Genomic DNA, 16,424 nt, shown 5'->3' with positions numbered 1-16,424 from the left:
GGCAAGTCCCATGTGGCTCCGCCACTACTCTGGAGTACATTATTTCTCCATCCATTTTATTCTTTATCCATCCATCACCATCAAAACTCTAAAATTTAGACATGTTTTGTCAGTTTCAAAGAAATTTTACTTTTATTATTATTATTATTATTATTTGAGTGGATAGTTTCAATGGTTTATCCGGCAGATCACAAAATAAAGCAGCGCATGTGAGGTTGTGGAAGATGGAGCATATCATTCATAACGTCTTTTTTTTATTATTATAAACACTGTATTTAGTATGGGTCCAACAATCGTGTCTCCTTTTTATTTTAAATTTAACTACGAACAGCCAACAAGTGTCAAGCCATGCCTGACTTCGTCTATATATAGAATAAAGATTAAGTGATTCTATTGTTTTCCTTCTTCCTTTTTTCCCCCTGAAATATGCAGTAAAAGTAGTTTTCCTTTTTCCTCAAAAGATTTCTTAAGTGAATACTAGTGAAGGCATACAGAACGCTGCACTACTTCACCATAAACGAATAGAACAAAATAACCATCAAACTTCTCACAATTGTTGGAACTCTTAAGCTTATTACATTAGACTGATGCTACAAGCTTGCAATACATTAACTTGCCGTGCCATAAATTAACCTTTAGCAAGGATAGACACACTGACAAGTCGCGCCACCATTCACACAGCTTCCCGTCACTACTTTACCTTCGAAAGAGCTCTCACACATTGACTGGCAGAAGTTATCTTGGCACGCGACTGCTGAGCAATTTCCCTGGCCATCCACAGCTACTGGCTCTTGCCCTACAATCATGTTGTTTTCTTTTAGAAAAATAGAGAAATTCTCCGAGGAAAAAGCTCGTGAATGTTAACTTTTCACACCGTATCGTAAAGCAACAAGTAAGGGGATGTTTGGATCGGGTATTTTGAATGGGAAAGGAGGGGGAAAGCTGCCAATTTGTCAGCTTTTTGACAGCTTTCCCGCAAAATCACCTCTATAAGAGGCGATTTTACGGGAAAGCTGACAAATTGACAGCTTTCCCCCTCCTTTCCTCTTCAAAATACCCGATCCAAACGGGTGCTAAAAGTATATACCTAAAATGAGAATGAAAGCAAAGAATACGGCTCCAAGGAGAGCTGAGAACTTCTGCATTCTCCCAGTAGCGTTAGATGCCTTGGGTACCCCCCTCTCAATGCTCAAGTCTTTTAGTACGGGCACAGGCGGTTCTTATGGAATGCCAGTTTCCTTTAAAAACTAGGACTGTATCACATAAGATATGCTGCATATCTACCATATAACTTTCAAGTTTCAAAGTTCTCAGCTTATTGTGTGCAAAGGCATCGGTCATACAAATGCCAATTTCCTTGTATGGGGCTATCGCATTAGATATGCAACATATATCCGCTTTAGGAACTAATATTTATGTTATAGTGACGATTCTTCATGTTTCTCAAACCTAGCTAGTGGCAGTTGGTTAGCGTATGAATAATTGATATTAATACAACAGTTTGGTTGAAAGTCGTTACAAGGTTACGCTAAGAAGCCCATGATTTGTAGAGTGTTTGCAACCTCTAGCAGTACAAGTGTGTTTGTCAGATACACAAAATATCCCTAATAGATGAAAAATAATCAAAATCAAAGAATGATGCGAATGAAACTGGTAAAAAAAAAGCGTATACTTCACTCGGGAAAATTGCTGCATTTCAATTGCAATATAGGAGACATGTATCCGCAGCTTGAAAAGGGCGAATAAACAGTTATTGAACTAAAATGCTTATACCGACCACTGCAAATGCCCAGTGTGCCATAGAAATGTACGTCATAACCTGAGCTTATGCTTCAGATGTACTATCCGTTCCTATTTTCTTTGGGAACTCAACGTTTCATATGTTTGCAGGCAACACATGGAACATGGAAAACCTGTTATTTGGATACATTAATTCCAGTCTTCCCCAGCAATACAAATGTGAATAGTAAGTCTTAAAGCTAACAAGGAGGGTAATCTCCCATTAAAAAACTAGGAGCCCTTGCAGCTTTCATGTCTTTCGAGTGATCGTCAGCTTTGGCTGTTAGCACCTGTGGCAAAAAAAGAAATTTATGAATTATGAGCAAGTGGCTTCCTTCACAAATGTAGTATTGGATCCCACGTTTCTTTTTGTATTTATTTCTTACCATTTTATCCTTTACACAATATGTATGCTAAAGAATAGCAACTATAGATATTTCAAGAAAAGGTAAGATGGGTCTATGATGGATAAAAATAAATATTTTTTTTCGACCAATAGCAAATATTTCATCATACAGCTCTTGGTAGTTTGATATTGATAGAGTTTAACTTAGGATACACTTAATAAAGCAAGTCCAAGTCACATCCGATTCAGGTACCTACACCGTGCAGAAGGTCAAATTGCATCAGGGTTGCATTGCACCCCCATATTCTTACCCATAAGATAAATTGAAAAAGAGGAACACTCATAATGTTTTGTAATCTACTCGCTGGTCTCTTTTTGAGGAATACCTTGGTACCACGCATAATTTGATGATTATTAAGTATGATATATTCTTAGCCACCTTGTACAGAAACATCCCTATAGATAAAATTAGTCGACTTTCCTAGCTAGCTTCTTGGTCTTATGTTTGCCAGGTTTGCCTCCAACAACCTCCTCTCAAAATAACTAGCTCACAGATCTCACAACCTGTTGCTTACAGAGGGGAGGGGAAAAAATCACAAGTTTATTCCTACTTCCATACCATTAGTCCATCTTCTTGTTATTGTTGCATTTGCTACTTACATCTCAGTCCTCCATTTCTCCTCGTATGGTTCATTATTCAGGTCTACCACATTAAAATTCCAGTGAAATTTAATAGAAGTAATTAAAAAAAATAAAACTTGTCAGAATCAGATAAATCATAATGAGGCGACTAAATTTTGACATAGCAGAATAATGTGCAAGATATAGACTGCAGATATATACACTATATCCAAATTGACATTTTTTCTCAATGTGAGCAACAAAAGATTCGAAGATAAATGATACAGGAAAAGGTAAAAGAAAAAAAAAGTGCGTAAATTGACTCCAATTGTTACAAAGCTAGCGAAAGTTCCCTACATCCAACGTTATCCTACATAACTATAACACCGAATAGTTATGTGATGCTCCATATGCTAACTGCGACTTAGTGATCAAACTAATACACCTTACTGGACAGCATTGAAACACACAGCATAATGAATGTCAAATACCTTAAAGCAGCAAAAATTGGGCGGACTTTTTCAAAAACCTCTTCCATAGTTCCAACTGCATTGACCTGCAAAGAAAAAAAAATTCAGCCCATGGATTAAAGATGGACTAATAAGAAAGAAACTTTTCCTAAAAATACATGAAGAAAACCCACAATTGCAGGGCATACATTTTCAGAATAAATTGTTAACTAAAAGGGAAGGAACTACATATCAGATACAAAACCCTGTCAGTTTAGGTACTAAAAAATACTGGAAAATTGATCAGTTAAGGGGGACAACAACAGTAGGCAACTCTTAACTGAAACGTAATGTACTGATATGTTAACGAAGGGAAGCCAACAGTATCATGAGATTCATTAAGGTCAACCTAGTTATAAAAAGGGATCATGATGATTATAGTCCATAGGCATCAAGAAAATAAGAAAAATTGTCTCCTAAAGAAATATGCAAGCTAGACAGAAAAAAGAAACAAGCAAGCTAGACAGAAAACCTACATAAAAGAAATTGCATGAACATTCTACGATGTGAACTAGGATGCTAACTGTGAAATTAGTCCAAGTTTCGTAGCAACACAAAACATTGCCATGTCATCTCACAGATTGAGGGTTAACAGGAACAAATTACATACAAAATCCTTCGAGCTACCTGCTTTGCAAATAAACAGAAAAAAAAATAAAAACAGGGCTAATTTTCCTAGTACTGAAACTTAGAATACAAGTCTGTTCAAGATGATCCTTTAACTATTCAAAGCATAGTTACACAATACGCAGTACGTAATTTTTAAATATAGGCCAGGTTTATCGATTTATCCCCGATATATAGGGTTTAAGCTATGGCCGATATGATTTTTGCAAAAATATATCGCATATAGTTTTGAGCCGATTTTCCCCAATATATCGGTGTAAATCCGATAAAGCGGCCGATTTTTCGTGGGTTAAAATCACCCGATTTTCTACAATTTACATTCTAAGTGAACTGGTTCGCATTTGGAGACAAAAAACCCCTATTTTTTCCATATTCGACCCGCATATACTAAACAAAAACAATACTATCCTATTCTATTTCGCTTCCACTAAACAAAAACAATTGATAAGTGATCCTAAACATGTGTTATTTACATATTAGTATGTTTATGTTTCATTAAATGTGCTTAGATTACTTTTTAAAACATTGTATTATATATGCTCACCATCTGATGTAACACTCCGATTTTTACTATTTATCCCTGATATATCCCGATAACTAGGATCCGATATAAATTTTGGCCATCTGATATATTTTTGATAACCGATATTTAAAACATTGGCAATACGTAACGGGTCATGGTATGAATTCGGGGACACAATTTGCCACTTAGAAAGTTTGGTTAGGAGTATGTTGTAAATCTCTCTTTGGGTGCATTACAATTTTTCAAAGTGTAGTAGAAAACTAGAAAGCTAATTATGCATTTCAATATTTTTTCATACAAAATTCTTCAATGCTTCTTTTTTAAGGAGGTGGGCCTCTTTTTAGTTCCGTTTTTAGTTTCATTTCACGTTTTATTAATATAGATATTTAGTTATAGTAAAGTTGTGGGATCATATATTCTATTGTGTGTCCCCCTCCACTTGATTGTGCACATTGCATTGCGTCTTGTGCATGCACATTTTAAAGGGGCTTTACACCCACATACTTGTAAATGATATATCAATTTTGGGGAACCAAATCATGTATCGGAGGGAATCAGTTCGTAAATGTACTGGGAATCGGTTCGCATGAACTGTATAATGGTTCAAGGGGGAGTTCTAGGGAATCGCGCAACTATGATTCAAATGAATCTGAAAATAGGACATAGTTCAAAACTAATGAAGAAATAAAACTTTCTGTACACGACTCCAAATAATTGGAATCAACATGTTTTTGTTGTTGCTGCTTGCCCTGGAATATCCATATAGACATTCTAGAACACACAGATTGAAATCGATCCAGAGCTGTATATGCTGAAGACCTATGATGATAATGCAATAGTCAGCAATATAAAAAAATTGTACAAAATATGTTTCAAAATACCTTATGAACCTTCCCCTTGCCAGAGTAATGATTAATAACAGGAAGATTTAATTCGTTGAACACCTTGAGACGTTTCTTTACTGTTTCGATATTATCATCAATTCTCCCCTGGACAATGTGTGCAAATATTATGATAAACTCGAATGCAAAAACAAAAATCTGAGATTTTTATCTTTAAGCTTGCAAGCTGGCTTGCTTAACCTGATTTCGGCATAAAACTCGTTTCACCATCTCCTCTTCAGGACAGTCAAAAAAAACCACAAGATCTGGTTCTGCTCCAACCTACAAACAAATCAGATAAGATCATAATTGCAATATCATTTAAGGGAATAAATAATAAAATAATTGCCCAACAAGCAATAAACACGACCAGAATAAGCATGCCAGAATGCCAACAGCTTTTAAAAACTTACAGATATCTCTCTCATTTTAAAATACATAAAGGTTATTTTCCACTAGGGTATTCACACAGATGTTGAAATCCTAATACACACACTCAAATGAGGGGAAAAAAGCGGCATAAGTGTCCAAAAGTTCACGAAACTAAATGATGGGAATATATATCATGAAGCAATGATTCATTTGTAAAAGAAAACCCAACAAAAGTCATATGCATCATGAAGAATACTTGGTATGTGTTACATCTTGACACAGGCATATATAACTGAAAGAAACTTTACCTTTCCTACAAATTTTTACATGACATGAGGTTGCATATAAACAGGAAGACATGTAACTAGGTTGTCGTAGCACTGTTGTTAGCCCAAATAGATAGGTTATTGACCTTACTTGCTGATCGCAGTTGGCCTTTATTTATAGATTAAGTTTCCCATATAAAAGAGGTTTGACCTAGCTGAGATCAGTCTTTTCTTCCTCTGCCGCTCTTCTAGCTCATGTGGATTCATAAGTTTCTTTATCAACATATTCTAGATGACATGTTTTCCACCATGGAGGCCCACATGGTTTGAAATCGGGGTTTTCTTCCAATGTTTCTGTAGTTTAGTATACTCATGTGTGCCAATTTCTAATTTGAATAATAAGAATCCTTAACGTAAGTTATATAACAATATTCACAGTTATTAAGCAAAAAAACAAGTTTTATCCATCACATGGGGGCAACTACGGAACCCAAATTGACCATAAAGTTTGATAACCAAGCTAATTTCAGAGCGAATCGTAGTGGGCATCACAGTGACTAAAAGTAGGAAACTAGAACGCAGAAAGATAACCATATGCATGAGTTCTTGAATCCATGTCTCTAAGGCCATGTTTGTTTTTCTGATAGTGAGGGTACTATTTTAAAATAATCTAGACCTACCCATTTAAGCTCATGTTTGTGGTTTATCCGGTCCGGACTATTTTTAAGGAGGGACTACTTAATACCCCAAAGAGGGGACTAAGATAAACACAACCCACCCCACATTTATAATACAGGTACTAATTATCTAAGGGAGATTAAGTTTTTTGACAAAAATGCCCATGCCCATTTTGACTTCAACAATTTTTTTCTGCAATAAATTTTCCACGGTTTTTCTTCCACTACTTTTATTTCTTCTGTGCCCTTTTGTTTTTGCGAGATTTTGATCTCAATGGAGTCACATTCTTAGCTTAAAGTTGTCCGTATGAAATTGTAGCTTGACACACCATCAATGCATCCCTACAGGTCCCTTCAAGCTTGAAGTTATGACAAAGAAATCCAACTGCCTATGAACATTTTGTTCTTCAAGTTAATGTGAAGAAATGGAAAATTTACAGATTAATACATGTAAACAACGATTCATGCGCATATTGATTTCTTGATGCCCTAGCGTGTGCTCAACTTGCACTCTTATGTTAACTATAATATTAAATTATCAAGTAAACTGAAAAAGGATCACATTTTGCATAAGGAAAAGAATATGAATTCTTATTTGCCTAAATGGTTGAAATTGATGAGAGCCTTTAATTAGTACTAACATCTAATTTCATGTTTAACTATGTTTAGTTTTTCAGAACAGCACTTTGTTAAATGAATGTTTATTGTATCATTTATAAGGAGGTATACTGATATGTCTATTTGTTAAACAAGTTCATGCCTTTTTTTTCCAATACATATGCATGAATACAATATTAGTTGACTTGAGGGTAAGGACGTTCTGATAATTATACTATTCCAAACGGTAATAACCCCCCTAAAAATAAATACTAGATATGACTATTTTAACTTAGTCCGTGTGTTAGTCCATGCGAAAACAAACATTGAATTGGACTAAAATAGTCCCAGAATAACACAATCCCGGTACTATAGTCCGGGGAATACAATACCCCCCAGTCCGGGGATTAAAAACAAATGTGGCCTAAATATAATACACATCGAAGCCCATAGTGAGTAGGATATCTATGTCAGGAGTAGAAACAACAACAGACATTTCACAGCTTAACTCGATTTTTTATCAAGTAACTGGTCAAACAATAAAACAGAGTCAGAGCACTTCACCTAAAACAATCTACAGTTTCCCTCAAATATTTGCATGGTGTCTGGGTTCTCTTACTGCAATACACAACTTAGTTCTAAGAGGCTTCTTCTTACAACTGTTTAGGCAAAACATTGAGGGTGTAAAAAGAGAAAGGAACAATGACCAGATAAGAATATGTAGCAAAACTTAAAACAATAATATGAACAACATGTGAGGAAAGATTCTTACTATCCTTTCGAAAGCAATACGGTTTTCATCACTTCTGGGGAACCCATCAATCAGAATTTTATGATTTTCACTTGATACAATTGCTTTATGGATCAAGCTGACTGTTACTTCTGAAGGAACAATCCGTCCTTCCCTTATAGTATCATGAATCATTACTCTGCAAACCAACATTCCAACAGCTAGTAAATGCATGCAGCTTACATTTAGTCAATCTCATATCAAAAGCTGAAAAATAACAGACCAATATCACCATATACCCATTTTCACTGTCCGATGACATCTCGTTCCTCAACAAGTCGCCAGCACTTAAGTGTGTAAATCCAAAGGTCTCAGCTATTTTTGCACATTGGGTGCCTTTTCCACTTCCAGGACCACCTGAAACACAAAGTTTCGCAAAGTTTGAAAAATCAAACAATACCAAAAGAAGCAAAAGCATGGCAATATTTATTCAAGGAAGTAATATTCAGGAGTAGACCTTCATTTCACACTAATGAAGAAACACAAAGCAAATGGATCTACAAAATAACGAAGTGAGGATCATTCAGTCTTTCACTAATAGGAATAGGAATTAGTTAGGTTACAAGAAAAAATGGACAACTTTATTTCTTTCAGATCTCTGGACACAGCAACATAAATGAATATTTTTTGTCACCCAGATACGTAATACAAGTCTTCAAAATAGATACTATTGAAGTATCAAGAAACCATAAATATATTCTTGATACTATTGAAGTGTCGAGAAACCAATGCATTGAGTAGTTCAGCACACTCTCTTGTAAAAAGAAAGCCGATTGTCTGATGAACTGACACATCATGACTGGGTCGAAAATCTCAAACAATGGTCTTTCATACTTCAGTTTGTTCAACGATAAGCAGCACGGATAAAATCATGATGGTATGCACACATGTGATGTATGCATAAATTAAAGTCTATCCGTAAAAAGCATAACTACAGTTCCTTTGGGATCACTATATATATGATTAGCCAGAATTTCTATTTTCCCAGAGTAAATATCCTTCATCCTTAAGAAGCTTCAAGCATGAAATTAGATCCAAGGAACAGGGCTCATTTATCATTTCCCACATCCTGCTCGTTTATCATTTGCGAACTCTCCCATATCATATATTCTTATGTTATAGACTTGATGAAAATATGCATCACAAATTAGAAGGAGATCATGTTATTACAGTTCAATTGATGTTTTAACTGAAAAGCTGAATGGCCTCATACGATATCAGAGCTTACCCAAGACGAAAGTTATAAAATAAGTCCTCAACTTAGAAGCATCGCCTACCTTTGCCTGCATGAAGGGAGAAGAGAAATAGATTGAGTAAAGAAAATGGGTGAGAGATTATGTGTGCATGTGTGTGAGAGAGAACAAGAAAGAAAGAAATAGTATTCATGCAGAACAAATAAATTACTTTCAAGTGTGTGAGAAAGAACAAGAGAGAAAAAATATTATGTAGAATAAGTAAATTAACTTTCACGTAATACAACACCAATAAATATAATCCAAAATGTTCTGTTGTAGAAAACAACATCCTAGCATACGTCCTTGATTATCTCTTAGAAGCTTTGATGAGCAAGGAAAACAAAGTTATGGTTCTCATCACTATCCATCGCACGAGAAAGAATAATTCATGCATACCAGCTTAACAATTTCCGTCATGAAGAGTTCCTCGAACATCAATCCCGATGGTACCTGCATTCAAAGTATTAAAAAACATGATCAAAATATAAGAGATTGTTTGAAGCAAAGGAACGCAGATGGGACATACATAAAAATGACAAGCATCCTGATAACTGGAGGAAATTAAAACAAACAAATTATCGAAAGGTAGAAATTTGTTCGAAGTGGATATATGCACGTAAAGTGCAGGTGTGGTTCACAATATTATAACTGTACATGCTCACCTAGGTAAACATGATAAATATGACAAATTTAACGAGTTAAAAACTACATCTTTGTGCTTTAGACTTCCCAAAAGGTAGAGGTGGTCTTTACAAGTTTCTTAGTCTGAACGAATTTAGCAATATCCAGCAGTGAGATTTGAAAGAAAAGCAGGAGATTTCTCTATAACTGAAACATACAGGCAGAGGTATGTCCACAATAACAATTTCATATTTGCCAATTTGCATTTTTATGTGCATTGCAAATGTTTCGTACATAATTTCGACAGAATTTAGTCCTCGAGACAAAAAAGCATCCCAAAGTACCTCCATAGTCTTCCGATGGGGCCAAACTAGGTTTCAGGATCTAGTTCCATTTGCAATCTATTTTGCATAGTCAATATCTCAAACACCTTGGCTGCATTGTTGTACAACTATTCATTCTAAATTACAGTATAAATATTCTTTCTAACTAATTGATCTCTCTCCTATTCTGAATTCAAAATATTTCGAAAATTTTCGATAAGATGCACGTACGACAAAAAATCAATATCCAAATCGAGGGACAAGAAGGGATCTAGAAGGAGAAGAGGACCATGGAGAGAGTGAAGATGCGAGTCTCCGAAGCATCATCTCATCAGCTGGAGATTCTCAGATTTGGCCTCTTTGATTTCTGAATCGAGTTAACATGGGCTGGGATTTTGAGAGAGGCAGGAGAGAATTTTGACCATGTTAGTTTTTAACAAATAAAAAACTTTGCATAGAAGTACAGTTAGGAGGTTTTATTGCATTGAACCACTTTCCTTTTGCATTTTGGTTTTTCTAAGTTGCATATTGTCACTGAATTCTTTTTTTCTTTTTCACGGAGAATCAGGTGATATTTTATAGGATCCAAGCGTACACTAGTGAGACAGAATAGCGTAAATTACACTTAAATAACCTAAGGTTTGCTAAACTTGCACGAAAATACCATAATTTTCCTACCCATCATATCATATCATATCATACTTCATATCATATCATATCATATCTCATATCATATCATATCATATCATATCATACTCCCTATAAAAGAGGGAGTTTGGGAAAAACTTTCTATGGACAAAAATACCATTGACCATTTGAATTTGGTACCTAATGAGTCAAAAAAGAAAAAGAAAAAAGAACTCTTCATCTTATCGTTTGTTTATTTATATCATATCACATCATATCATACTCCTTTTAAAAGCACGAGTTCGAAAAAATCTTTTCTTGGTCAATATTACCCTTCACTATTTTGAATATTTCATTCATATCTTAATCTATCCTAATTATAATTATATCATATTCTAATCTTACGTGAACTCTCTATAACTCAACAATTTAAAAAAAATATTAATAAAATATATAAAACAGCTTTATGGTATTAGTTTGTTAAGATAAAGAAATTATATGTAGCTAATATACTATAATAATGAAGTATTGTAAAAAACCTAAAAAGTTTTAAAATTGCACAAAATACTCTGAAAAGTTTAAAATTATAAAAGACATCTTAACATTTTAAAACTTAAAACAACAAACATTAATCAAGAAGTTAATAGCAGTCTATGAATAATCAAAAATTTGCAGTTAACACTTGAATATCTCAAAAAATCATAGAAACACCCTCAAAAGTTTAAATTACAAATAAGCACCCTGAAATTATAAAATTTTAAAATTTTCAAACAACATAAGTGAATTCAAGGGATTACCATGATGCGTCTGAAAATTTTTAACATTTCAAACTTAGAACAACAAACACAAAATTAAGAAATTAACAGCAACCTCTAAAGACTTTAAATTTTCCACTTAACACATTCAATGTCTCAAAAATTAGAGAAACACCCTCAAAAGTTTAAATTATAAAAAACCACCATAAAATTCTAAAATTTTAAAATTTATAAACAACAAAAGATGAATTCGAGAGATTACTTTCATGCACCTAAAAATTAAAAATTTACCAAAATTAACCTTAAAGTTACAAAAATTACAAAAGACTTCTTCAAAATTTTAAAATCGCAAAAAACTCTAAAATTTCAAAGATTCTAACAAGTACACATTAAATCTGAAAATTATTACAGACCACTGATATTTGAGTTTTTCAAAAATTTATCTACAATTTTAATAATCGCAAAAAGAATGCTTAAATTTTTAGAGTTGTAGGAAATATTCTGACATTAAAAAATTACTACCGACACATGAAACATAGAAGTTACAACTGCCAAACTTAAAAGTAATTTTTTAAAAATACTCCCAAAATTTTAAAAATTATAAATCACACCCTTAAAGTTCAAAACCATAAGAGTTTATTATCCCTTTTTAGCATCTAAAAGTAGTCTAAATTAATTTTGGTAAACAAAAGTAAGAAATGATTAAAAATATTCGGTCAAGAAATAAAATTTTAAAAAAATATATGATTGGTAAACAAAAGTAAGAAATGATTAAAAATATTCGGTCAAGAAATAAAATTTTAAAAAAATATATGATAGCTTTAAAATTATTGTCACCATATAAGTCAAAGTAATTGCATATAATTTTACTAATAAGTTGGAGCAGCAAAAATATATTAGTAACATTTAATTGATAGATGTTTATATCCATAAAAATAATAAAAGACTATAATATAATAGCTTAGCATCGATTGATTATAATTTAGAAACATTAATCTCTGATGTTAGTAATATTTATAAGGTAAAATAATACAATGAATTACATATAGAGAAACTATCAGAATGTTCAAATATATCATTCAAAAGAATCAAGTTATTTCCATTGCAAATGATAAAGCGATCAAATGAATAAAGAAAGCACTGACTGAGTTCCATCGAAGAATAATTAACAACTTTATCTCAATCAAAGAAGAATTCTAGAAGATATAAGAAAAATTAGTAAGTATTCATAAAATTTATACTTTGTCATTCAAATACTAAAGAAATTAAATATTAATATTATAATCTAAGGCAAATTATTAATAAAAAAATACATGTATTTAGTTCAGATCTTTGTGAAAAATGATAGGGATAAAGTAAAAGTAATGTTATTGACATAATAGAAACTCTTATTGGATACATATCAGAAGAATTCATTGTAGATGAAAAAGAGATAGCTCCTGATCTTATTTAAGCAATAAATTTGGAACACCAATAATTTTATATATATGAAATTAAAATTTATTCTCATTAAAATAGGAAAAAAAAATCAAAGTTTGTATATCAAAAAGTTTGTGTTGAACATCAGAAATACACTTTACTTCTTTGTGAAGTTAAACGAGAAGATCAAAGAATAACAAGCCTAGGAAAGATAACAGTGCAAAAAATACAACTCCAGCCTGATGTCACAATCGATGTAGATGATGAAGACACTATTCTAGAATTGCCAAGAAAAAAGATAAAGGGGAAGAAGGAATGATCTTAGCTCAATAAAAAAAATAAAAGGAATAAAAGACAATATTTCTAAATATTTTATAGAATAGTTTAATTGTTTTGAATGAAACTAGGAATCTTTAGAAAGGGGGTTCATGAACTTTTTTAGTACTTTTATATGCTTATGTGGATGCTTTTATTATCTAAAAGTATACTCTAGAGCTAGCATTAATGTTTAGTTTATAATTTTTATGAAGTCTATTAATGATTAGGAATAAATTTTATATTCTATTTTGTATCGTTTTAGCATACTTTTAATCAATCATCTTGCCTTATTAGTTTTAAATATTCACTTTTCTTGTATAACACTGTTTCAATATTTTTCATTTTCGCAACACTATACTTTCTCAAGTAAAGTTTGGTTTTATGTTAGTCCAAATAATATAAAAATTTAAATTAGCTTCAGATTATATTTGTATTCTATCAATCAAATATCAACATGAAAATTTAAGTTAGATATAGCCCATTTAAACAAACATCAAAGAAAATAAATAATCGCAATGATAAATTTTAGAGACAAAAGTAAGCACAAACTATTAAAGTGGAACCGATGAACAAACTTTAGTTAGAAAAAAAAATCAAAAAATAGTTAATCATAATATCTAACCACGTGCATTGCACGTGTATAAAACCTAGTGCAAATAAATGCCTTAAGCTTCTCAAAAGTATCATGTTGATTTGAATGAAATGAATGAAGTTTGGTATTTTCTTGCATTGGGTTTTATCATTGAAATTTCTATTTTCTACGTTGGAATATTTGGTAAGAAACTCTTCTACAATAATTTACTCTAGATTCTTAATTACTTCAAATCTAAGCTCCCTAAGATTATGAGATCAAATTCATAGTTGGAAAATTGTAAGAAAGGGGGATTTTTACTATGGTGGGAGTTTTATTACAGTGGTATTTTAATTTTTGTTTTTGTTTTTTTTTATGAAGCCATAATGTCATTTAATGCCTAAAATTAATGCCATCACCCCTTTTTTAATTGCTGAAACTTTTGGGAAGCTTAGGGTATTTATTTGCACTGGTAGGAAAGTTAGGGTATTTTCTTGTAACTTTGGCAAACCTTAGGATATTTCAGTGTAATTTGCCCGACAAGATATAAGAGTTGCACTGCAAAAGTAGTAGTTGACGGAGGGAACTCCCCTCAAAGTGGCACTACCGATTTGAGAATTTGCCGTGTAATTTTTGAGTGCAAGAATATTTTGAGAAAACATCCTGCAATTAGCATGTCTCATCATGACTTGGCTTCTAAACCTTGGATTGTAATTAGCCTACATTATTAGCTAGCTATATTTGTACTTTCTCACACTTCCTCCTTCCTCGCTCATCTATATAAATAACGGTTCCCTGTCCAACGCTCAATTCCCTACACTTGCAGGCTGTCAATGCCAGTAGATCGCTATCATTTAGGGCGATGGGTCGAGAGGAGGACGGCTCAGATAGGTCCCTCACCGAGATTGGTGAGACGGGCCTACCACCGGCTGTCGAATAGCCAGTTCAGGTTCATGCTGATAAGGAAGGAGAAGCTCCATGATGGAGAAGCTCCAGATGCAATTGAGTCTACAGCGATGAAGAAGAACAGGAAAAAGAAAGAGAAGGAGAAGAAAGCTGCAGCAAAGAAGGGAGAGGCCTGTTGATGATAAGGAGTTGCCGAAGCACGTGAGAGAGATGCAAGAAGCACTCGCAAGCAGGAAGGAAGTGTTGGGAATACTACCCGCCGAGCTACGCGAAACCCCTAAAAAACAGCAGAAACGCGGTAATGAGAAAAGTACACCAAGTTTAACGAGGTTTGGCAACTGCCTACGTCATCGGGAGCCACACAGTAAATTTCTTATTAATCAACAAGAAATTACAATTTAAGAGCGAATCTCAAACTTGAGATTCCTCAATAAATACAATCGTTACTGTAGCTACAGTACGATTTCCCTCTTCTTAAATACCCCTTTTAATAGAGAATATTCCCACAATAAATTCCCCACAACAAACTGTGAGCTGGAAAATCATGAGAGGAGAAGAGGAAGAAAAACGTTGCTGCGTTTTTGAGTCCGCCGCCAGGAGGTTGAGATCGCGAGAGAGAAAAGGGGAGATCAATGGTTTCGGCCCTGCGGTTTCCTTTTATAGGGAAACCCTAGATGAGCTATCGACAAGCTGTCGACAGCCTGGAAATCCTCCACGAGCTCGCCTGTCACAAGCGCCTCGACCCCGTCTGCTAGCTACGAGCCCGCCTATGAGTCAATCTCGCCTACGAGCTCGCCTGTCACGAGCGCCTCGACCCCGCCTGCTAGCTACGAGCCCGCCTATGAGTCAATCTCGCCTGCAGCTGCGAAGAACTCGCCTACACGAGAAGTCGCCAGCCACGAGAAGTCGCCTGCACAAGAAGTCGCCAGCACGAGAACTCGCCTGCAACTCTTCGTCGAGACCTCGCCTGGATCTCGAGCTCCGCCTGCAGTCGCTGACCTCGCCTGAGCTTCATCCTCGCCTGGAGAAGCTTGCCTGCAGGTTTGGGCTTTACCCCTAATTCTAACAATCTCCTACTTGGAGACCAAACCGCCATTGACAGGCTATCTCATCAAGCTCCTCTTCCCGTGTAGTTCCGCCCTCATCACCTATGCATGAAGGCTAACTGAAGTTGCGCACAACTCCAGTTTCTGAACGGTCACCGTCTTTGTTAATATATCTGCTAGATTCTTACTTCCTGAAATATTCTCTAATTTCAACACGTCATCTTCCAATAGGGATCTGATGAAGTGGTACCGAAGTACAATATGTTTTGTTCTAGAATGAAATGCGGAATTCTTAGCCAAGTGAATCGCACTCTGACTATCGCTATGCAAAACATTCTTCTCTTGTTCGAATCTCAGCTCTGTTAACAAACCCTGAAGCCATATCATCTCTTTACTGGCTGCAGTCACTGCAACATACTCAGCTTCTGTAGTGGACAGAGTGATAATCTTCTGTATCTGTGACATCCAACTAACAGTTGTAGTTCCAACAGTGAATACATAGCCGGTGGTGCTTCTTCGGTGATCGACTTCGCTGTCGAAGTCTGCATCTACGTACTCTTGCACTTCTACCTCTCCCTTACCAAAGTGCAAACACTTCTGTGTGGTGCCTCGTAG

General features: G+C 34.5%; 1 protein-coding gene across 1 annotated transcript; it reads right to left on the bottom strand.

Annotated features, from left to right (window-relative positions):
• Window positions 1,652-9,669, bottom strand: LOC109837059 (UMP-CMP kinase-like). The gene is made up of 8 exons (XM_020405143.1): window positions 9,620-9,669; window positions 9,217-9,271; window positions 8,228-8,345; window positions 7,971-8,127; window positions 5,488-5,568; window positions 5,287-5,394; window positions 3,238-3,302; window positions 1,652-2,069 (listed from the first exon to the last, which is right to left on the bottom strand). The coding sequence occupies exons 1-8, from the start codon at window positions 9,656-9,658 to the stop codon at window positions 2,063-2,065; spliced, it is 630 nt and encodes a 209-aa protein (XP_020260732.1). The 5' UTR covers window positions 9,659-9,669; the 3' UTR covers window positions 1,652-2,062.

This window comes from Asparagus officinalis, chromosome 4 (assembly GCF_001876935.1).
Source record: "Asparagus officinalis chromosome 4, Aspof.V1, whole genome shotgun sequence".
In the NCBI taxonomy this organism is placed as follows: Eukaryota; Viridiplantae; Streptophyta; class Magnoliopsida; order Asparagales; family Asparagaceae; genus Asparagus; species Asparagus officinalis.
This window is presented reverse-complemented; position numbering and strand designations above follow the sequence as displayed.